Source organism: Megascapheus bottae, chromosome 7 (assembly GCF_031878675.1).
Source record: "Megascapheus bottae isolate mThoBot1 chromosome 7, mThoBot2.hap1, whole genome shotgun sequence".
Taxonomy (NCBI): Eukaryota; Metazoa; Chordata; class Mammalia; order Rodentia; family Geomyidae; genus Megascapheus; species Megascapheus bottae.
Window position 1 is genome coordinate 10,166,472 of NC_143515.1, and position 22,721 is coordinate 10,189,192.

At 44.3% G+C, this 22,721-nt stretch overlaps 1 protein-coding gene across 1 annotated transcript in view; it reads left to right on the forward strand.

The window, feature by feature from the left end:
- C7H2orf92 (chromosome 7 C2orf92 homolog) overlaps positions 1 to 22,721 on the forward strand; it is a 28,358-nt gene that overhangs the window by 730 nt on the left and 4,907 nt on the right. Inside the window, exons 2-6 of the mRNA XM_090336451.1 lie at positions 9,416 to 9,478; positions 11,956 to 12,057; positions 13,739 to 13,822; positions 16,960 to 17,061; positions 19,088 to 19,156. Coding sequence (XP_090192577.1) covers positions 9,416 to 9,478; positions 11,956 to 12,057; positions 13,739 to 13,822; positions 16,960 to 17,061; positions 19,088 to 19,156 — 420 coding nt within the window. The remainder of the gene's footprint in view (positions 1 to 9,415; positions 9,479 to 11,955; positions 12,058 to 13,738; positions 13,823 to 16,959; positions 17,062 to 19,087; positions 19,157 to 22,721) is intronic.

Here is a 22,721-nt window from a genome sequence, read left to right on the forward strand (position 1 = left end):
CCCAGAAGTGGAGGTATGGCTCAAGTGGTAGAAAAATCCAAGAGAAAACTACGAGACCCTGGGTTCAAGCCCTAGACTGTTAAAAAATTTAGAAATACAAAATCAGACAGATGCAAAAGCAAAAAGATTGATCTAAAGAACTTTTGTGTGCCAATCATCCCAATCTTACACGCACCCACATACCCACACCCATAGTCACTTACACACCCACACCCTCCATATACATACGATATTCTAAATAACAGCTTTATGGACATAAAATTTTTAATATATATTTTTATTGTAATTAATAGAAGGGTTACATTATATTCACCAGATAGAAGGTGCATTACTTCACAAACATTGCTACCCTTCCTCATGTTTTTGTCCTTGCTTTTGTTTTTGCCATTTGTGGGCTTGAACTCATGGCTTGAACTCTCTGTGCTCAAGGTTAGCACTTTACCACTTGAGCTATAGCACCACTTCCTTCAGACTTTTAATCTCTAATTAACCAGCAAAAATCAGAGGCCAGAGCATGGCTGAAGTGGTAGAACCTTGATCCAAAAAAGCTAAGAGAATGAGACCCTGAGACCCTGAGTTTAAGCCTTAGACTGTCAAAAAAAATTAAAAATACAAAATCAATCATATACAAAAGTAAAAAGATTGGTCTAAAGAACTTTCATGTGCCAGTCACTTCAACCTTACACACACAGACACACAGACACACACACACACACACACACACACCCCATATTTTAAATGACAGCTTTATGGAGATAGAAAAATCTACCTATTAGCTGAGCACTGGTGTCTCATGCCTATAATCCTAGCTACTCAGGAGACTGAGATCTAAGGATCATAGTTCAAAGTCCATGAGACTCTTATCGTCAATTAACTATTCAGAAAGCGATGGAAGTGGCATCATGGTTCAAGTGATAGAGCACTACCCTTGAGCACAAAGAGGCTCAGAGACATCACCTAGGTTCTGAGTTCAAGTCCCAGGATTGGCAAAAAAGAAAAGAAAAAGGAAAAAAAATCAACCTATTTATGAGGTTTACTTAAGTCTATAAGTTTGAGAAGAAACCTAAAAAATCCTTTTAAAAAACCCTAAAAAGATGCCGGGAGTTTGGCCTAGTGGTAGAGTGTTTGCCTAGCATGCACGAAGACCCGGGTTCGATTCCTCGGTACCATATATATAGCAAAAAGCCGGAAGTGGTGCTGAGGCTCAAGTGGCAGAGTGCTAGCCTTGAGAAAGTCCAAGGACAGTGCTCAAGCCCTGAGCCCAAGCCCAGGACTGGCAAAAAAACAAAAAACCAAAACAAAACAAAAAAACCCCAAAAAGTCAACATACAAACCAAAAAAAAATCACCTTTCTTAAAAAATTGGGACACGGTGTTAATATGTAGCACAGACAAATCTTCAAGTTCCATGCCCCTGCCTGAGTTCTGAGCTACTCCTGACAAAAATTCATCCTTCTAAAGTATATAATTCTAGTGGGGCGTGATGGCTCATGCCTGTAATCTTAGCTACTCAGGAGACTGAGATCAGATCATCACAGTTCAAAGCCAGCCCAGGCACTAAAGTCCTAAAGTCCATGAGACTCTTATCTCCAATTAACCACCAGAAACTGGAAATGGCACTGTGGCTCAAGAGGTAGGGTGGTAGCCTTGAGCTGAAGATTCAGACTCAGGGACAACTCCCAGGCCCAGAGTTCAAGTCCCACGACCGATAAAAATAAATAAATCCTGAAGTTCTTAGTAGATTCACAAAGTTGTGAATCACCATGACCATAATTTTAGAACATTTTTTACCACTCCAAAATCCAGCCTCATACTGATGATTATTTCCCAATTCCCCCTTTCCCGAGCCTTCCACACCCCCCAGGCTGTTCCCCGGATTGTCTAGCCTAGACAGTTATGTAAGTGGAACCCTGTAAAATGTGGTCTGTGAGTAGCATCTTCACTTACTATGCTTATCAGCTTCATCCATTCAGCTTATAACACACACACACACACACACACACACACACACACACACACACACACTTTGTTTTTGATTGGTTGAGAGGCTTGAACTCAGAACCTGGGGGCTGTCAGTGAGCTCTTTTGCTCAAGGCTAGTGCCCTACTGCTTTGAGCCACAGCTCCACTTCCGATTTTTCAGTGGTTAATTGGAAATAAAAGTCTCACTTTTCAGCCTGGGTTGGCTTTGAACTGTGACCCTCAGCTCTCAGCCACCTGTGTAGCTAGGATTACAGGTGTGAGTCACTGGCACCCAACACTAAATTTCTTTTTATGGCTGACTAATATCCCATTGTCTGGCTATACTACATTTTGTTCATCTGGTTCTTAGCTGATGGACATTTTGGTATTATGAATACTGGTGTTATGAACATCGCTTTTTTCAGGTTTCCTTCCTCTATATTTTAGATGTCCTATAATTAGAATCACTATTGCTATTCAAAAACTGGCTGATGGACTACATTCCATGAAATTATCTCAATGGGCAATTATCCGTCAGTGTCAATACTGGGTTTTAACTCTAGAGCCTTCTATTCTCATTTGACTCTTTTGTTCAAGACTGATGCCCTACCACTTGAATCCCAGCTCTACTTCTGGCGTAAATAAAAAAAGAGATAAGAGTTTGTTAGAGTTAACTAATAATGGTAATTAGAAATAAGAGTTTCATGAACTTTTCTGCCTAAGCTGGCTTTGAAATGTGATCTTCAGGTCTCAGACTCCTGAGTGGCTAGGGATGAGCCACAGGTGCCTGGCTAGGTTATTGGGTCTATAAAGAAAGGAAAAGCTAAACCAGGCATGGTGTCTCAGGCCTGTAATCCTAGCTACTCAGGAGGCCGAGATCTGAGGATCAAGGTTCAAAGCCAACCTAGGTACTAAAGAACACGAGATTCTGATCTCCAATTAACCACTAAAAAATGGAAGTGGGGCTGTGGCTCCAAAGGTAGGGAGGTAGCCTTGAGCTGAAGATTCAGACTCAGGGACAGTGCCCAGGCCCAGCGTCCAAGCCCCACGACAGACAAAAAGCTATAAATACAAATCTTGTGGTCGATGAAGCTCCAGTATAGTTTACTGGCAATTAAACAGTATCACTTGACATGGAGTTCATCTATATTATGAAAACATTGAAAGGGGGCCATTAAGTGTTATAAAGCTCACAGGTTGCAACATCTTAAATGGTGAGTCAGTCACTTAGACTGATAGAAGGAAACACAAATATTCTTGTCAGGACACCTAAAATTCCAAGGTATTCTTTGTTATGTTTCTTCATGAGCTGTGACTTACAGTTGCCTTATCAATTCTATACCCGCCCCCCACCCGGGTCCTAGGCTTGAACTCCTGGCCTGAGCACTGTCCTTGGGCTTTCTCAAGGCTAGAACTTTACATACCATTGGAGCCACAGCACCACTTCCAGCTTTTTTCTATGTCTGGGTCTTCATGTATGATAGGCAAGCACTTTGCCACTAGGCCAAACTTCCAGCCTGCCTTATCAATTCTTTTTTTTTTTTTTTTTTTTTTTGCCAGTCCTGGGCTTGGGTTCAGGGCATGAGCACTGCCCTTGGGTTTTCTCAAGGCTAGAGCTCTACCACTGGAGCCACAGCACCACTTCTGGCTTTTTTCTATGTATGTGGGACCAAGGAAGTGAATCCAGGTCTTCATGTATGCTAGGCAAGTACTCTACCACTAGTCCAAACTCCCAGCCCCTGCCTTATCACATCTGAAGATTCACAAATAAGCTGGATGCCAGTGGCTGTAATCTCAGCTACTCAAGAAGTTGTAATCTGAGGACCATGATTTGAAGCCAGAGTAGGTAGGAAAGACCACAAGACTCTTACTTGCAATTAACTACTAAAAGAGTTGGAAGTACTAGCTTTGTGTATGTTAGTTCCAGGGCTTGAACTCTAGGCTTGCGCGCTATCCCTGAGCTCTTCAGCTTAAGGCTACTGCCCTACCCCTTGAGCCGCAGTGCCACTTCTGGTTTTCTGGTGGTTAATTGGAGATGAGTCTCATAGACTTTAGTGTCTGGGCTCGATCCTTAGATCTCAACTTCCTAGTAGCTAGAATTATAGGCATGAGCTACCTCACCTGGCTAGCACTAGCTTTGAGATTGCTGTGTTCAGCACAAATCCAGCTGTCCGTGTCTTCTTGGATGTGCTCTGACATTGAGAATATGTGACCTGGCCAACTGTTTGACCATAGACAGGTTTCTCCTTCCTAAAAGGATAAAAACCTGGCCTTGACCTTGAATCAAGAAAACATGAAGCTGGACACCAGTGGCACACATCTGTAATCTTTACTCAGGAGGATGAGATCTGAGATTGGAGTTTCAAAGCTAGCCTGGGCAGAACAGTCCCCAGGATTCCTTCTCCACTGAACTAACAAAATGGAGGAATGAATCAAGAGATAGAGTGTCCTCTACAAGATATAGCTAGGATTTTGGTTTGCGCCATCATAACCAGCTGCAAGTTAGTATGCTGAGCAAGACTGTGAGATCCTGAGTTGATGGCCAGAACTGCATTATAAAAACCATCCACTTGGGACTGGGACTGTGGCTTAGTGGTAGAGTGCTAGCCTAGCACACATGAAGTTCTGGGTTCAATTCCTCAGCACGGCATACACAGAAAAAGCCAAAAGTAGCACTGTGGCTCGAGTGGCAGAGTGCTAACCTTGAGAAAGCCCAGGGACAGTGCCCAGGCCCTGAGTTCAAGCCCCAGGACTCACAAAAAAAAGTTACACAAAAGAAACCAAGAGGAGGTAGAGATGTGGTTCAAGTGTTGGAGTACCAATCCTGAGTGACAAACCTAAGCCAAAGTATGAGGCTTTGAGTTTAAATCCAAGAGTCAGTACGTGTGTACTCACACCCCCAAGAAAAGGGAAAAAGAAAGAAAATAAAACATAGTCCTCACACCTTAAACCAAACAAGGTTCAAGGCTGGGGATGTAGCCCTTGGAGCATAGTAGAACACGTAATTAAGCATGCCTAGGGTCCTGGGTTCATCACCGAGCACCAATTATCTATAATCATTAAAAGTCTGCAATTACAGCTCAAAATCTCTACAGGTTGCTACAACTCACTTTCATGAATAACTTGACTTCTTCGTTTATTAATGACATCAGGGATTCCTTGTATTTCAGCAGAAAGTCTAAGAAGAGACAACCTTAGCCCATCTGAGGATCCTCCAAGCACAGACCCACAGTGTGTATGAGGGCAGAGTGTGTGATAGTATTTGCCTTCTCCAAATGAGAAGGTAACATATTTTAAAGTGATCAGAGCTATGTTTTAGTGGCATCATTTTTCATTCTTTTTTGCTCAGGGTTTGAACTCAGGTTCTTGCACTTGCTAGTAAAACACTCTGCACTTAAGCTGTGCCCTTAACCCTTTTTTTATTATTTTAATTATTGTTCATATGGTCTTGTACATTTGCCTGGCCCTGTCTAGACCAAGATTCTTCCTCCTATGGCCTCCCGAGTAACCGGCACTGCGGCTGTGTACTACTTTATCTGAGTTGGAGTCTAGCTAACTTTCACCCAAGCTGACCTCTGACCTTGAACCTCTTGATCTCTACCTCTTGCATAGTTAAGATTACAAGCTTGAGCCACTGCACCTAGTAATGTCTTTCTCTCTTTCTTTGGTTTTGAACCATGATCCTCAGATCTCAGTCTCCTGAGTAACTAGGTTTATAAATGTGAGCCACTGGTGCCCAGCTCAACTCTGGGTCTTATACTCTTGCTCTGGTTTTTTTGTTCATGGCTGGTGTTCTACCACTTGAGCCATACCTCTATTTCTGTCTTTTTCATTCTTGCTAGTTAATGAGAGATGAGTCTCTCATATTTATATGCTGAACCATGATTCTCAGACCTCTGCTTCCTAAGTGGCTAGGGTTACGGTATGAGCCACTGACTTCTGGCTTCCCAAAGCCACCACCACCTCCTCCTCCTCCTCCTCCTCCTCCTCCTCCTCCTCCTCCTCCTCCTCCTCCTCCTCTTCCTCCTCCTTCTCCTCCTCCTCCTCCTTCTTCTTCTTTTTTCTCAGTTATGGGGCTTGAACTCTGGGCCTGGACACTATCCCTGAGCTCATCAGCTCAAGGCTACAGCCCTACCACTAGAGTCACAGTACCACTTCCCCTTTGCTAGTCATTTCTCATGGATTTTAGTGCCTGGGCTGGCTTTGAACCTCGATCCTCAGATCTCAGCCTCCTGAGTAGCCGGGATTACAGGCGTGAGCCACTGCGCCCAGCTAGTGCATCCTTCTTTAGGAGAGACGAGAATATTCTATTCTATTCTAATTATTTGCTAGTTCCAGGGCTTGAATTCAAGGCCTGGATACTGTATCTTAGCTTTTTCATTCAAGACTGGTACTCTACCACTCGAGCCACACCTCTACTTCTGGCCTTTTGGTGGTTGACTGGAGATAAAAGTCTCATAACTGGCCGGGAATTTGGCCTAGTGGTTAAAGTGCTTGCCTAACATGCATGAAGACCCAGGTTCGATTCCTCAGTACCACATACATAGAAAAAGCAAAGTGGTGCTGAGGCTCAAGTGGTAGAGCTCTAGCCTTGAGAAAGTCCAAGGACAGTGCTCAGGCCCTGAGCTCAAGCCCAGGACTGGCAAAAAAAAAAGTCTCATAACTTTCTTGCCTGGGCTGACTTCAAACCATGATCTACAAATTTCAGCCTCTTGGGTAGCTAAAATTATAGGAGTGAGCTATCAGCACCTGGCTAAAAAGTTCCTCTCTCTCTCTCTCTCTCCTTTTGCTCAAGATTAGTGCTCTACCACTTGAGCCACAGCTCCACTTCCAGCCTTTTCTGTGATGAATTGGAGATAGTATCTCATGGGCTTGCTGTTCAGGCTTACTTTGAATCCAGCTCTTCAAATCTCAGCCTTCTAAGGAGCTAGGATTACAGATGTGAGCCACTGCACCTGAGGAAACATTCTCTTTTAAAATTCCATGGCCTGGAGCGTGGTCTAGTGGTAGAGTGCTTTCCTAGCATGCACGAAGCGCTGGGTTTGATTCCTTGGTATCACATACACAGAAAAAGGCAGAACTGGTAGCTCAAGTGGTGGAGCACTAGCCTTGAGAAAGCTCAAGGACAGGACAGTACCCAGGCCCTGAGTTCAAGCCCCAGAACTGGCAAATATTTAAAAAAATAAGAAGAAAGAAAGAGAAAAGAAAAAAATTCCAAAATGTTCCAAGTGCAGCACACACAGGTAATCCTAGCTCCTTGGGAGTTAAAGTTCTCCTTGAGCAGGCCTCCTCTCAAAATACCACACAGGGCTGGGGGTCTTTCAGTGCTACGGTAGGTGATTAGCATGCCTCAGTCCCTTAGTTCAACCCTCAACACCCGTAAAACCTAGACCAAGAGACTACCGAGTTACAGAGAACGCAGCAGTCTTCTTTACCATATGGTTTTGCTTTCTGTGGTCAGCAGTGGTCTGAAAATGTTCAATGGAAAGTTCCAGAAATAGTTTGTAACTTTTAAATTTGCATACTATTCTATATGGCTGGATGAAATTCAGTGCCATCTTCCTCCATTCTGCCTAGAAAGGAGTCATTCCACTGTCTGGTGTCTGCATTGTATATACCTGCCAGTAAATCACACACAGGAGCCATTTTGGGAGTCAGATCCCCAGTCACGGTATCTCAGGGCATAAGTAGCCCTTATACTTCTAGTGATGGTCCCAAAGCACAGTGAGCTGGCAATTCAAGTAGGCCGAAGGAAGACAGGAAGTCCTTCCTTTAAGTGAAAAACAGAAAGTTCTTGTCCATAAGGAAAGAATTATATGTTAAGGTTATACGATCAATGGTTAAAAAGAAATTTAAAATTTTTGTTTACAAAAATGGGTCTACAGGGCCGGGGGTTTGGCCTAGTGGTTGAGTGTTTGCTTAGCATGCACAAAGACCAGGGTTTGATTCCTCGGTACCACATACATAGAAAAAGCTGGAAGTGGTGCTGAGGCTCAAGTGGTAGAGCTCTGGCCCTGAGAAAGCTCAAGGACAGGGCTCAGACCTTGAATTCAAGTCCACGGACTGGCAAAAAAATGGCCATACGTATTTATATATTTAGAGTTTTGGACAGATTTGGAGTTTTAACTCAGGGCCTCGTGCTTGCTAGGCAGACTCCTAGCAATGTCTTGAGCCATGCCTCTAGTCTATATTACTATTACTTGATACTGGGATTGAACTCTGGGCTTTTGAGGATGTCAAGTATGTGCTCCACCTGGAAATGGAATCTAGCAGACTTTCCTTCTCAGGCTTGCCTTGAACCCCAGCCCTTCAGTCTCAGCCTTCTGAGTAGGATTCTAGGGATGAGCATGGGTGCCTAGTGATGAAGCAAGACTGGGATGCCAGGATCAGGTCCTTGGTCTCTATGGTCTCAAAGAATGAATCCACAGACACAGAAGAAGTAAAATGGTAAAGATTTATTGAAGAAAAGGGTCAGTAGAGCTCCTGCTAGATATGAGGGGTTCTAGGAGAGGGCACTGCCTAGGGCCTGTTGTATAGAGGTTACTGGGCTGTCTCCAGGAGCGGCCTTCGTAAGAATTCCCAGACCCAATCAGAGGCTCCACACAGCCTGCAGGAGTGCTCCATGGGACTTTGAGGCTCTCTGGCTAGACACCTGTTCCAGCATGGATCTCTTCTGGGGATGGGTCAGTCTGTTGTTCATGGGCAAGTCTTTCAGGGGTGTTGGGCCATGACTTGATGCCCAGGGGCCTGCTTGGGCAATTGTTCAAAGCCATGGTAATAGGATATTTAGGGGCCTGCATGTGAGACTGCTCAAGACCATGGTGAGGGATGCAGAACCCTTATGGAAGGGGCCTTTGTCTTGATTATCTCATTAAGCTCTTTTTCTCCTCTCACTAATTTTGCTACGGTACAGCAAAAGGCAAAACATAAGCCCACAATAATGGCTAGGTACTTAGTTAAATGAAAAAAAAAAGCCATTATATTTACGTACATATAAAGTAAAACGAGCTCAGTATAGTGGAACACACCTGTAATCCTAGCACTTGGGAGCCTGAGGCAAGAGGATTGAGAGTTTGAAGTCAGCTTGAACTCCATAGCAACATCCTGTTTCATAAAACCAAGCCCAGACAGGAAAGTCAGTGAGACTCTTGTTTCCAATGAACCACCCACACACACAAAAAATCAGATATGGAGGTGTGGTTGAAGTGGTAGAGTGCTAGCTTGAGCAAAGACACTCAGGTGAGTGTGTAGGCTCTAAATTCAAACCCCAGGACTGGAACCAAAACCCCTCCCAAACTCAAGGCCCAAAACACATTCTAAATCAAAGCAAGACATTAACAGATTCAGGCACTGGGGGAGGAGGTGGTCTTAGAATAGACCCCTCACAGATAAGTGGGTTGACCCTAAGAATACCTCTAGTAAAAGAATCACTACCAAGGCTTATTTTTTCCACAGGTTCAGTTCATAAGCTTTCCTCAAGTTCAAATAATCTGGATGAAGATTTGGAGAAAATATTTGGTAAGTTACTTTTTTCTGTGAAATCTTATTTGAAGAGTCAACTCCTTGTGGTTTGTTTCCTACTGCTTTGAGGGGAAGGCAAGCACTTGACTTGTGGTTAAAATTAGTTCCTGTATCAAAGCCCTGAGAGAATAAGCAAAACATGGAAGACCAACATCGGGAGGCGATGATGCTTCACAGAAGGAGTTAGAGCAGGCCCACCATCCGAACTGTGTCAGAACCCACATCAGACCAGCTACAAAACACCTGCTTGGACAATTCTGTTCATTAGAGATGGGGAGGCCCATAGGTTGAGTGTCCAGGAATGTCAGCCCGAACTGAGAAAGACAGCCAGCTGAACAGGCATGGTAGTTGACACTTGCAGTTCCAGTTACCTGAGACGCAGAGATTGGACCTCAGTTTGAGGTCCTCCTCAGTGTGCACCTCAGTTTGTGCAAAAGATTAGCAAGGCCCCATCTTAACCACCAGAGGGTTTGGTGGTGTGTCTCTGTGATCCCAGCTATTCAGGAGACATTGGTAGGAGGCAAGTTCTGGGTACGAATTTGAGATCCTACTTAAAAGAAATAATGAAAAAACGAGGAGAGAGCAAAAGAAATAAACTCATTACTTGACTTATGTAATTGCAACCCCCCTGTACATCACCTTTATAATAATAAAAAGTAAGCAAAGCAAGAGGCGGAGGGTGTCACCTAAGTGATAGAGCACCTGCCTAGCAGGTGTGAGGCCTTGAGTTCAAACTGCAGTACCATGAGAAAGGAAGGAAGAAAGGAAGGAAGGGAGGGAGGAGGAAAGAAGGGAGGGAAAGAAGAAGGAAGGAAGGAAGGAAGAGAGGGAGGGAGGAAGGAAGGAAAAGAAAGGGAAGAGAAGGGAAAGGAAGGGAAGATAAGAGGTGAAGGGGAATGGAGTGAAAGGGAAAGAGGGAAGAAGGAAGGGAGAGAGAAACAAATGAACAAATAAGACAGGAGCTCAGCTAACAGCCTAGTGCCTGCCCTGCCTATTTCACCCAGCACGTGAAAGACCCCTGTTCCAGGAGCTGTCTGTAGCAGGAGCTCAGGATTTGCTCCTCTTGCCAATGCGCTATCCAAGTGGCCTCTGTCCACCTGCACTGCCATCCTGATGGCAGATGACCCAACCAGCTCCTCTAGCCCGCCAGGGCTGCCCTCCAGTGTTACTGTCTAGGAAGCTGAGTTCTCTTCAGTGTGCACACCCAGGCCCATGGGAGTGGAGGGGAGGGAATAGAGGGGAGGGAGTGCTCTGGAGGTGGGCATGGGCCTGGTTGTGGAGAGGATGCCTCCTAAGGCAGCCATGTGTGGTGCCTCTGTTGGCCTTGCCCTGGTGAGCCCCTCACAAGCAGCCATATACATTGGTGGGAGAACCTTGGGCTGGAACCGCACAGAGGCTGTGGTGGAGGCTTCATTTTTCTGTTCTACATTAGTGACATCTTTGTTTTCTTTGTCTTGTATGTCTTCCTTCTTCCTTACACACATATCCACTTGGGCAGGGCTCCAGTGAGTAGACAGCTAGGAAGGTTTACTAGCTGATCTGGGGATTATTGTTATAAGAAAGATGATGATGAGACATTTCGCCTTAAGCGTAAGAGTCACACTGGCATTGTGTTAAATGTTTTATAGATATCATTATACTCAATTTCCACAAAAGCCTTCTGAGCTAAATAATAGCCTCCTCATCCTGCTAGAGAGAAGATCAAAGAGGGGAAGTCACTTGTGAAAGATCATGTTTCTGCAAGCAACAAAGTCAACATTTTGGCAATTCTGCCAAAAAATTTAGCCTCTCCTAAGACAGGCAATAAGATCTTATAGGAAGAAATAATAAGTATCTTATAGAAACAAGAAAAAGGAGCTAGGCGCTGGCGGCTGATGGTTATAATTAGCTATTCAAGAGGCTGAGATCTGAGGATTGAAATTAGAAGCCAGAACAAGAAAGAGAACCTGTGAGACTCTGATATGCAATTAACCAACAAAAAGCCTGAAATGGAGGTTGGCTCAAGCAGTAGAGTGCCAGGCTTCTGTGAAAAAACTAAGGGACAATACTGAGGCCCCCAAGTTCAAACACGAGTACTGGCACACCACACACACACACACACACACACACACACTAAAGATAACAATGAGAAAAAGCGTTCATCTATAGGGACAGCTTCAGATAGTTTTAGAGGTGAGTCAGAAGGCCATCAGGAAGAAGGAGGAGGAAATCCAGCCCTAGCTATCATGAAATTTGGCACAGCAGTACATCTCTGGTGGGAAAAGTTACCTGCACAGACTATCTAATGCAATCCCAAATTTTCAGTAATGAATTAAGCATTTGGAGTTTCCAGGGCATCTGAGAGCACAGCACTCCATTCTCATGGACTTACCACACTTATTCACACACTCACAGGGTACTGGAGGCGCTTAGAAGGTAAAGTGGACCAGTCCTGTGTTGCTGGTATTGACATGTCTTTGTTTGCTTCACTTGAGATGAGATTCTGCTGCAGGTGTTTCCCAGTGATCCCTATGACACATCCAAATACGAAGCCAGAACAGCAGGCAGGCTGATGACAAGAAGCGACACGACGGAAGGCAAGTCTATGCTTGCTGGCACTGGCGGGGTCAGGATTGCACAGGCCCGTGTACTGTATGAAGTGTGTGTGTGATGGCTACCATTTTAGCATTCCGAAAATTGGCTAGTGATAGGGCAAGTCCAGATTGACGTATAAAGGAAGGAATTGTCTGACATCCTTTTTATAATCTTCCATGACCTCTGGAGTCCTCTGGCTATCCTGCATTTTAGGGGTGATCCCTGGTGTGCAGGGTCGGGGGAGAGGGCGTTCTGTCATCCCCCATGCTGATCAGAGAACCAGGCACCTGATTTGGAAGTGACTTATCATTCTTTTTTTCTCCCCCCCCCCCTTTTTTCTTTTTTCTTTTTTGTTGGTTGTGGGGCTTGAGCATGGGCACTGTCTCTGAGCTCTTCAGCTCAAGGCTAATGCGCTACCACTTTTTGAGTCACAGCGCTACTTCTGATCTTCTGGTGGTTAATTGGAGATGAAAGTCTCATGGACTTTTGTGCCTGGGCTGGCTTTGAATTGGGATCCTCAGATCTCAGCCTCCTGCGTAGCTAGGATTACAGGCGTGAGCTACTGGTGCCCAACTAATCATTTCTTTATTACACAAACTTTATGCAGAGAAATAACTTGCTTTCCATCAGTTCTTTTTTTTTCTTTTCCCACTCCTGGGGTCTAAACTCAGGGCCTGAGCATTGTCCTTGGGCTTTCTCAAGACTCTGCCACTTGAGCTGGCTTTTTCTATGTGTGTGGTACTGAGGAATCAAACCCATGTCTTCAAGTATGCTAGGCAAGTACTCTACCCCTAGGCCAAACTCCCCGGCCCATCAGTTCTTTATAGTTTACTGCCCTGTGAAGGTAGCACTCACCAGCCTGGGAAACCAGGGTCTTTTCACATTCCTCCTCCTCATCCACACCTTTGCTTTAGCCTTTGTAAACTATTTGGCCAAGGCAGTTGAGATGTTTTTTCCTTCAACACTCGTGCTCAGAGTGAAGCAGCTGGCCCCATATGCAAACAAACTAATGAAAACAAACTTACCCCCTCCCCCATGTCTATTAGCTCCAAATGACATAAATAGCAGAGAAGCTGTTTAAATTATAAAGAAATTTGGAAATAGGGTATTACTTATCAGGACAAACCAGATGTGCTGTATTAAAATTACAAGACCAAAGCCATTTTATAACTAAGGATCCTGTCAATGCATTTCAGAAGCTATTTGTTGAAGACAAAGAAATATATTTGGCTGCATAATCTTGCTGGCTTGTGCCACACTATGTGTTATTATGTTCCCTTGGATAACACAATATGGAACTCATTTTTTAGCTAAGTGCTTGCAGAATTAAGAGGAGCTATTCCAAATGATTTGTCAGTGTCTCATTAATAGGGAACGGTGCCTTTGTCATTTATTTGAGCAAAGCATTTGTACTTGACGTCATTTGGCATTCTCTGTACAGATCCTTCTACCAGTTTTCTTGTAGAGCTAACAGTGCCATGAGCACAAATTACTGGGTTGTTATGCATGTGGCCAGTGGGAAACTACATGAACATGAGCTTTGTGCTGGAAATGAGATGCTTACAGATGCATAGCTGCTCTGTGTCATTTGGAAGAGGTGGCCTGCTCCACTTAACATTCCTTGCAGAAGAATATGATTTCACAGGAACACTTGCAGATTCTTCACAAAATTTCATTCCCTAGGTCACTTCCAGACTAGTGGCTTAAACAATTCTGACGTTGCATCAAGTGCAGTTAAGCGAGAGGAGCATTTGGCTAAAATATTTGGTAAGTCATCCCTTCTTGTAAAACCTCTATTTCAAGACTTGTCCTTAGTTGTCTCCCAGGCCATCCGCTCCTGTTGCTTTGGGAGGGGGTGAGATAAATGCCTTGTTTTGGGGGCTAAAATCAGATCCTCTAAGTTCTGAGAAATGAAGTGAAATACAAGAAGATAAACATATGGAGGATTCTGGCCCTGCTTCTCAGAGTGGAGCAGTGGTGGCTGCGGCAGCCAATAGAAGCAGGGGCATGCTGGGCCATCTTCTAGGAGCCCGAGAATTCTCTGGAGGACAATTAAAATGAGCCGTTCCATCCTTCCCACAGCCACCAGACCCTGTGGTGTGTGCGGGAGACCTTTACATCAATAATTTTTAAAGCCCTCTGGGGATTCTTAGCTGTGCTTCATTGACTGAATCCAAAACTCTCTTTTAGTACTTGAGAAAAACTAAGATCCAGATGGAAGTGGGGTGTGCGGTGGGGAGGTAGGGTAGGGAAGCTCCGGGAATCGGTCTCTTTACCAAAACAACAGTTGAACTGGCATCAACGATGGTAAACCATCATTCTGGAACACTGGAGACTTGTGAGCTGAATGAAGAGGTTAGTATATTCCTGGTGAACTTCAGGTACCATTTTCTATCCCCAAGCCCTGAAGCAGGCAACTTGGTTGGATAGCAGTCCATATCCCCTTACCATTGTTAAGGGGATTAAAAAGGACCTCCCCGTTTGGAGATAAAACTAACAAGTTAATTTTTTGTGTGTGTATGTATCTTGGTACTAAGGCTTGAACTCGGGGCCTTATGTTCTCCCTTGACTTCACTTAAGCCTGGTGCTCTACCACTTGAACCACAGCCCTACTCCTGGTTTGGGTTGTTCATTGGAGGTAAGAGTTGCAGGATTTTTCTGCCCTGGTAGATTTTCAAACCTCAATTCTTAGATCTTAGGCTCCAGAGCAGCTTGGATTACAGGTGCGAGTCACAGGCATCTGGCTTCTAACAAATTCTTATCTTTAAGAATAAAAAGGAGAGGGGCTGGGCATATGGATCAGTGATAGAGCATAAGCATGCATGAAGCGCAAGGTTTAATTCCTCAGTACCACATAAACAGAAAAGGCCAAAAGTGGTGCTGTGGCTCAAAGGGTAGACCACTATTCTTGAGCAAAAGCAGCTCAGAGACAGTGGTGCCAGACCCTCAGTTCAAGACCCAGGACTGGCAAGAAAAATAAAAAAGAGACTGTGTGGCCACATCTGAGCAGTACTGGTTGTGGCTGAGGTGGTAACAGAGCAAACTGAAGATGGCAGATTTTTATAGATAGGATTGCCTGTCTACAACAAAAGCAATTTCAACCAATTTCATGCTGACTTTGTGCACAGAACTTTGAACTGATACCTGTCTGTATACCTGCTCACATGGGAATACCAACCAAGGAAATCATTGTGGCAGAAAAGACAAAATACTCTCCTGCAGTACTGACATCTGATATCAGCAATAGGACACACACACACACACACACACACACACACACACACACACACACACACACACACAGCCAAGAAGAGACCAGGAGCAAATGGATGGGGACAGGGGAGAGTTCAGTGTCCCTCCTGCAAGGTGGCTTTATTTTAGGTCAAATGCCTGCTCCTGAGCCAGCTTCTTCATCACCCACCCACCCATCCACCTACCCTCCCAGTATAAGCTCCCCACTCATCCCTATGGCTCCTACAACCTGCAGGCTACACTATGTCTAACCTCAGAGGAACTGATGTATTTATTTTCCTTGAGTTCTTATTTATACTGTAATATGTACCCAGTGTTGGTTAAAGGGATATCAGACCCAAGACCGTGATGCCAGTAGGTGTATGTGTGTGTGTGTGTGTGTGTGTGTGTGTGTGTGTGTGTGTTGTCTCTTAGCTTTTCCACTCAGTGTTGCTGGTCTACCACTTGAGAGCCACAGCTCCACTTCTGTCTGTTTTGCTGGTTACTTGGAAATAAGAGTTTCATGGACTTGCCTGCCTCGGCTGGCTTTGAACCATGCTCCTCAGATCTCATCTTCCTGAGTAGCTAGTTCTACAGTCATGAGCCACTGGTACCTCACTCACTTTAAGAAGCCGGATACCAAGCACATAAACACCATAAGAAAACAAAAAATGCATGTCTTTGTAAACAGATATGTAACTATCTACAACAATATATTAGCACAATAGACATTTGGGGATTTATTCTTGGAATTTAAGAATGGGTCAACACACAAAAATCTGTATATGCAGAATACTACATTAAAAGAATGAAGAAAGGGCTGGGAGCATGGCCTAGTGGAAGAGTGCTTGCCCAGCACGAATGAAGCCTTGGGTCCAATTCCTCAGTGCCACGTACACAGGGAAAAAAAGCTGGAAGTGCTGCTGTGCCTTAAGTGGAAAAGCACTAGCCTTGAGAAAGCCAAGGACAGTGCTCAGGCCCTGATTTCAAGTCTCAGGACTGACAAAAAGAAAAAAAAAGAATGAAGAAAACCCCTATATGATTAACTTAATTGATGAAAAATAAAGCACAGGATTATATATATATTGCCATTCCTGGGCTTGAGCTCAGGGCCTGAGCACTGTCCTTGGATTTTTCCCAAGGCTAGAACTCTACCACTTGAGCCTCAGCACCACTTCCACCTTTTTCTAAGTATTTGGTACCAAGGAATCGAACCCAGCTCTTCATGCTTGCTAGGCAAGCACTCTACCACTAGGCCAAACTCCCGGCCCCAGGATAACATTTTTAAAAAATGTTTCTTTGCTAGTCCTGGGGCTTGAACACAGGGCCTGTGCCCTGTCCCTGAGATTCTTTTGCTCAAGACTAGCATGCTACCACTTGAGTCACAGCTTCACTTCCAGCTTGTTCTGAGTAATTTATTGGAGAGAAAAGTCTCACTTTGGCTTGGAACTGTCCCTCAGATCTCAGCCTCCTGAGTAGCTAAGATTACAGGCGTGAGCCACTGGTGCCTGGCTTGAAATTTCTTCATAATACCCTTCTTACAGGTCTTTGGAATGAAACTCAGGATTGAAAAGAATACCTGCTTTTTCATGGACTGCTCTGTAGATACTTAGCAAAATATACCAGTGTTGCGTTGCTGGTATTATTAACATGTCTTTGTTTGCTTCATTGAGATGAGATTCTACTGCAGGTGTTTCCCAAAGATCCATACCACATGCTAAACAATGAAGCCAGAACAGCAGGCCGACTGATTACAAAGAGAAACATGAATGAGGGTAAGTACATATTGTTGACACAGGAAATGCTCATATGTATTAGGTGTGCAGTGCTATCATTTCAGCATTCTGGAAACCATCTAGATATTGACATATGGAGGGAAAAAAACATCTAAAATGTTTCCCCCTGCGCCCCAGTCATAGAGCTTGAACTCTGGGTCTGGACACTGTCCCTGAGCTCTTTTACTCAGGGCTAGTGTTCTAACACTCTGAGCCACAGTGCCACTTCCTGTTTTCTGGAAGTTAACTGGAGATAAAGAGTTTCTTGGTTTTCTGTGCCTGGACTGGCTTTGGATCATGATCTTCAGATTACAGCCTCCTGAGTAGCTAGGATTACAGGGGAGAGCCCCTGGTTCCTGGCTTAAAATCCTTTTTACAACTTTCCATTAACTATGGGGGTCAGATGGCTATCCCTATATTTGGGGGTGATTCCCTATGGCAGGGTCAGGTGAGATGGGCCATTCTACATATTGATCAGAGGACAGGCACCTGATTTGCAAGTGGCTCTCATTTCCCTGGGTCACATGAACCCTTAAGTAGCAGAATATTTTTTCCCCTGCAATATGCTTTGTATTTCCCTGAGCATGAAGTGGGTTGAGAGCCGCATGCAGTCATTAATACCTTCATCCTTCAAAGGACAATGAAAACATCAGTGACTTGCCCTGGGCATACCCAGAGAAATGTCAAAAATGAAGAAAAGAACAGCTTCATACCCTCAAAAAAGAGAACCGCGAGCCGAGCACAGGTGGCTCAAGCTTGTAATTCCAGCCACTCAGGAGGTTGAGATCTGAGGATGATAGTTTGAACTTGGCCCAGGGAAGCTAAGTATGTGAGACGTTTATTTCCACCTTAAAAAATAAAGAGCTGGGCACCAGTGGCTCACGCCTGTAATCCTAGCTACTCAGGAGGCTGAAATCTGAGGATTTCAGTTCAAAGCCAGCCAGAGCATGAAAGTCTGTGAGACTCTTTTTTTTTTTTTGATATTTGTCTGTGAGACTCTTATCTCTAATTAACTACCAGAGCGCAGGGACAGTGCCTAGGACTAGAGTTCAAGGCCCCCAACCAAACAACAAAGGTGATGGGTCCTGGAGTGTGTCCTAGTGGTAGAGTGCTTGCCTAGCATGCAAGAAGCCCTGGGTTCAATTCCTCGGAACCACATACACAGAAAATCTGGAACTGGTGCTGTGGCTCAAGTGATAGAGTGCTACCCTCAAGACAGAAAGCTCAAGGAGGCAGGCGCAATGGCTCACGCCTATAATCCTAACTACTCAGGAGGCTGAGATCTAAGGATCGTGGTTCAAAAGCCAGACCTGGCACTAAAAAGTGTGTGAAACTCTAATCTTCAACTAACCACCAGAAAACTGGAAGTGGTGCTGTGGCTCAAGGGGTAGGGTGATAGCGCTCAGGGACAGCCATCAGGCCCAGAGTTCAAGTCCCCCGATTAAAGGGGAGAGAGAGAGGTGAGGGGGAAGGGAGGGTGAAAGAGAGAATTAAGACAGCCCAGTGGTTAACAAGTGATTATGATGGAATTATGTAATATATTGCCAGCTGTCAAGAGTGAGAAAAAGAGTTTCTGGTGGCAGCATTGGTATGTTGTGCCTTCCTGTATTTCATTACCTCTGCCCAGGCTTCATTGCGATCAGCAGTTGGGTGCAATCTCTCTACATTATTACGTTCCAAACCCACATTTCCATATATAAGTGGGATTCTAGGTAAGCATTTAAACTTGGCTACAAGCTCATGCCTGTAATCCTAGCTACTCAGGAGCCTGTGGTCTGAGGATCACAGTTGGAAGCCAGTCCAAGCAGAAAAGTCTGTTGAGACTCTCATTTCTAGTTAAGCAACAAAAAGATGGAAATGGTAGCATTTGAACAAAAAACCTTCACTTTGAGTTCAAGCCCCAGGAGCGGGTGGGGGGGGGGAGAAAAGAAAAAAATGAAAAAGAAAGAGAAATAGAAAAATGTGGCAGGCAAAATGCTTATATCTATGAGCTGACAAAAATCTTTTCCATGTGTTTTTATCAAAGGAATCAGTGTCACCAGGAACTCTCCAGAACCAGAATCTTTTCTTGACTCAGTGGATGAAATGAGAAATGGTAAACACACATGGATGAAATTAGGATTGGGGTCAATTCATAATAATTATCCTTTTTTTTCCCCCTCTTGTAAGTTCAGAACCAATTATGAGGCTGTGGCCCTGGGTCCTCTGGCAGATGGGGGCCCTGGGGGTGAGTGTGAAATCCCTGGTCAGGTTGAGGGAGCTGGGACATCCGGTGAAAATGTGCTTCTGTAAAGTGAGCAGACCCACGTCTGGCCTTGGCATGCCAAGAGGGCAGGGGAAACGCTGCAGTTCCCGGGGTTGGGCTTGCGAGGGGCTGAGCGCAGTCCGGCAGCGCCTCCTCGAGGAAGGCTGTGGAATCGCAGCCTTCTGAGCCGGGGGAAGGCTCTGCCCACAAGACCTGATTTTGTGAATTTGGCCCTCCCGCCGCGAGGAACTGGTGGTGTTTCTCCTTTTGTAACGCTGTTACTGTTTAAGCTGGAAAAGACAGGTTCTTTCTAGCTACAAGCACAGGGACGGACACTGGTTCTCTGGTCTGATTGTCAGTTCTGTAAGTGAAGGCCAGGAGGCTGCTCGTTTGTGCACACTCCCGGGGTGAGTCCTGAATTCAGCCAGGGACCCAATGGAAACATTGACTTAGATGATTCTTAGGACTGACAAAAAGAAAAAAGAAAAGTAATCAAATAATTGTTTTGGTTGTTGTTGTTTTTGCCAGTCCCGGGCTTGAGCTCAGGCCAGGAGCACTGTCCTTGGGTTTTCTCAAGGCTGCAGCTCTACCACTTGCTGCAGCACCACTTCTGCCTTTTTCTATGTATGTGGTACCGAGGAATTGAACTTGAGTCTTCATGCATGCTAGGCAAATACTTTAACACTAGGCCAAACTCCTGGCCCCTATTTGATTACTTTTTTTTTTTTTTTTTTTTTTGCCAGTCCTGGGCTTGAGCTCAGGGCCTGAGCACTGTCCTTGGACTTTCTCAAGGCTAGAGCTCTACCACTTGAGCCTCAGCACCACTTCTGGCTTTTTTTTCTAAGTATGTGGTACCAAAAAATTGAACCCAGGTCTTCATGCATGCTAGGCAAGCACTCTACCACTAGGCCAAACTCCCGGCCCCTATTTGATTACTTTTGAATAAACTTACTTTCCAACTTCTATTATGCCTCCAGGAAACAAAACTTTCTTTAACTCTAGTATTAATTTATAATCTCCCTCTTTTTCCCCCCCAATGGTTTGAACCAAGGGTTTTGTGCATGCTACCCTGAGCTATATCCTAGCCCTTTCCTTTTTTTAAAAACAAAACAAAACAAAACAAAATAATATTTTCTAATTAAAGCCTTTCCCCCATTTCTTGATCTGTCGGCTCCCCACTTTATATTTACTGCTATCATTGTAGTCTGTGCATTGAAATGTCCACGAGGCAAATCATAACACAATCCCAGATTGTATCCCAGGGATGAGTAGTTAGTGACACAAAGAAAAGAGGTAAGGGGCCTAGAATTTGACTTAGTGGTAGAGTGCTTGCCTAGCATTCACAAAGATCTGGGTTCAATTCCTCAGTATCACATAGATAGAAAAAAGCTGGAAGAGGTGCTGTGGCTCAAGTGGTAGAGCTTTAGCCTTGAGAAAGTCCAAGGACAGTGCTCAAGCCCTGAGTTCAAGTCCTGAGACTGACAAAAAAAAAGGATTCTTCAGGATTTATTCTCTCACTTTTAAGATCTTCCTGCTGATTCCTCCTACTTGGTCATAGGCATTGTGCTGGAAGCTAAAAGGGAAATGACCATTTTTGTCCTCTTGACAGCTCACAGCTAAATATAATCAATCTAATCAATAAACAATGATTAAATATTAATATGTCAAACTGTATTAGTATTTAGAAAATGCTTTGGTTGTATCTGCCTGAGCTTTGGGAGAACAAAAGAGAGACAGGTCTCTTTGCTTTTGTGTGTGTTTGTGGGGCAGGGTTAGAGATCAAATCCAGGACCTCATATTTACCACTGAGCTACACTTCCAACCGAAGGTGTGTGTGTGTGTGTGTGTGTGTGTGTGTGTGTGTGTGTGTGTGTGTGTGTGGTACAGGGACTCAAACGCAAGGCCTTGCACTATCACTTGGCTTTCTCTTTTTCTTTTTTCTTTTTTGTTGGTCCTGGGACTTGAACTCAGGACTTAGGTGCTGTCCCTGAGCCTCTTTGTGCTCAAGGCTAGTGTTCTAGTGCTTGAGCCACAGCACCACTTCCAGCTTTTTCTGAGTAATTTGTTAGAGATAATAGTCTCACAGACTTTTCTGCAAAGGCTGGCTTTGAACTGTGATCCTCAGAGCTCAGCCTTCTGAGTATCTAGGATTACAGGTATGAGCTACCAGTACTCAGTTAAAATAATGAATTTTGTTACGATATATTCATATATGCATTTATGGTTCTTTAGTCATATTTATCCCTTATCATCCTCTCTCATCTCTTCCTAGGCTATGGATTCCCTCCCCATAAATAGTCCCTCTTCTACTTTCATGCATTCTTAAAAAAATCTAGATTCTACCTGAGAGAACATATTCAGTATTTGTCTTTCTGAATCTGGCTCATTTTGCTTAATATAATGTTCTCCAGTTCCAGTTTTGCTGTCAGTGGCAATTCTAGTCTTTATACCACATTTTCTTCCTCCATTTGTCCTTCGATGGACACCTAGGTTGACCCTAGAACTTGGCAATGGTAAACATGGTTGCAGTAAACATGGATGTATAGCTATGGTATCCTGACAATGAAGTCTTCTGGGAATGGAAGGGTCACTGTTTCTCAGTCTCCTCCATTCTTCTTTGGGAGCTTTTTTAATTGCTAATAATTCAAACAAATCTCCTTAGAGCTCTCACCCATCAGTGTTAGTTTGCTACCTAGAATCTCTTAGAACATCTCAGCCTTTTCCCAGGGCTATTTCTATGTCTGACAAAGACAACTCTCCTGGTTTTCTATGTCAAACTTGCTCAGGCCCTTTGCTGGGTCCCCTACTGAAATAAGACAAAGATAGCCAATGGCGAATAGTTATCATTTTAACACTGTCTTCTCCTCCTCCTCCTCTTCCTCCTCCTCCTCCTCCTCGTCCTCCTCGTCCTCGTCCTCCTCCTCCTCCTCCTCCTCCTCCCCCCCAGTTCTGGGGCCTGAACTCAGGGCCTGAGCACTGTCCTTGGGCTTTCCTCAAGGCTAGAGCTCTACCACTTGAGTCACAGCACCACTTTTTTCTATGTATGTGGTACTGAGGAATTCAACATGGGTCTTCATGCATGCTAGGTAAGCACTCTTACCACTAGGCAAAACTCTCGGCCCCAACACTGTCCTTGTAAAAATTTGTAATTGTAATTAATAGAGGGGTTACAATTATATTTGCCAGATAGAAGGACATTACTTCACATATATAGATACCACTTCTCATGTTTTTGTCCCCATTTCCCTCTCCCCACCCCTTCCCCTCATCTTGTTTTCCCCCCTTCCTTTCCTATTTCAAATAAACAAACGTATATACAATATACCAGATTACAAGATAAGATACTGTAACAATATGAGAATAACCAAGGGACAACAAAAGAGATGAGAAATAACATAGTACATTAAAAACAACA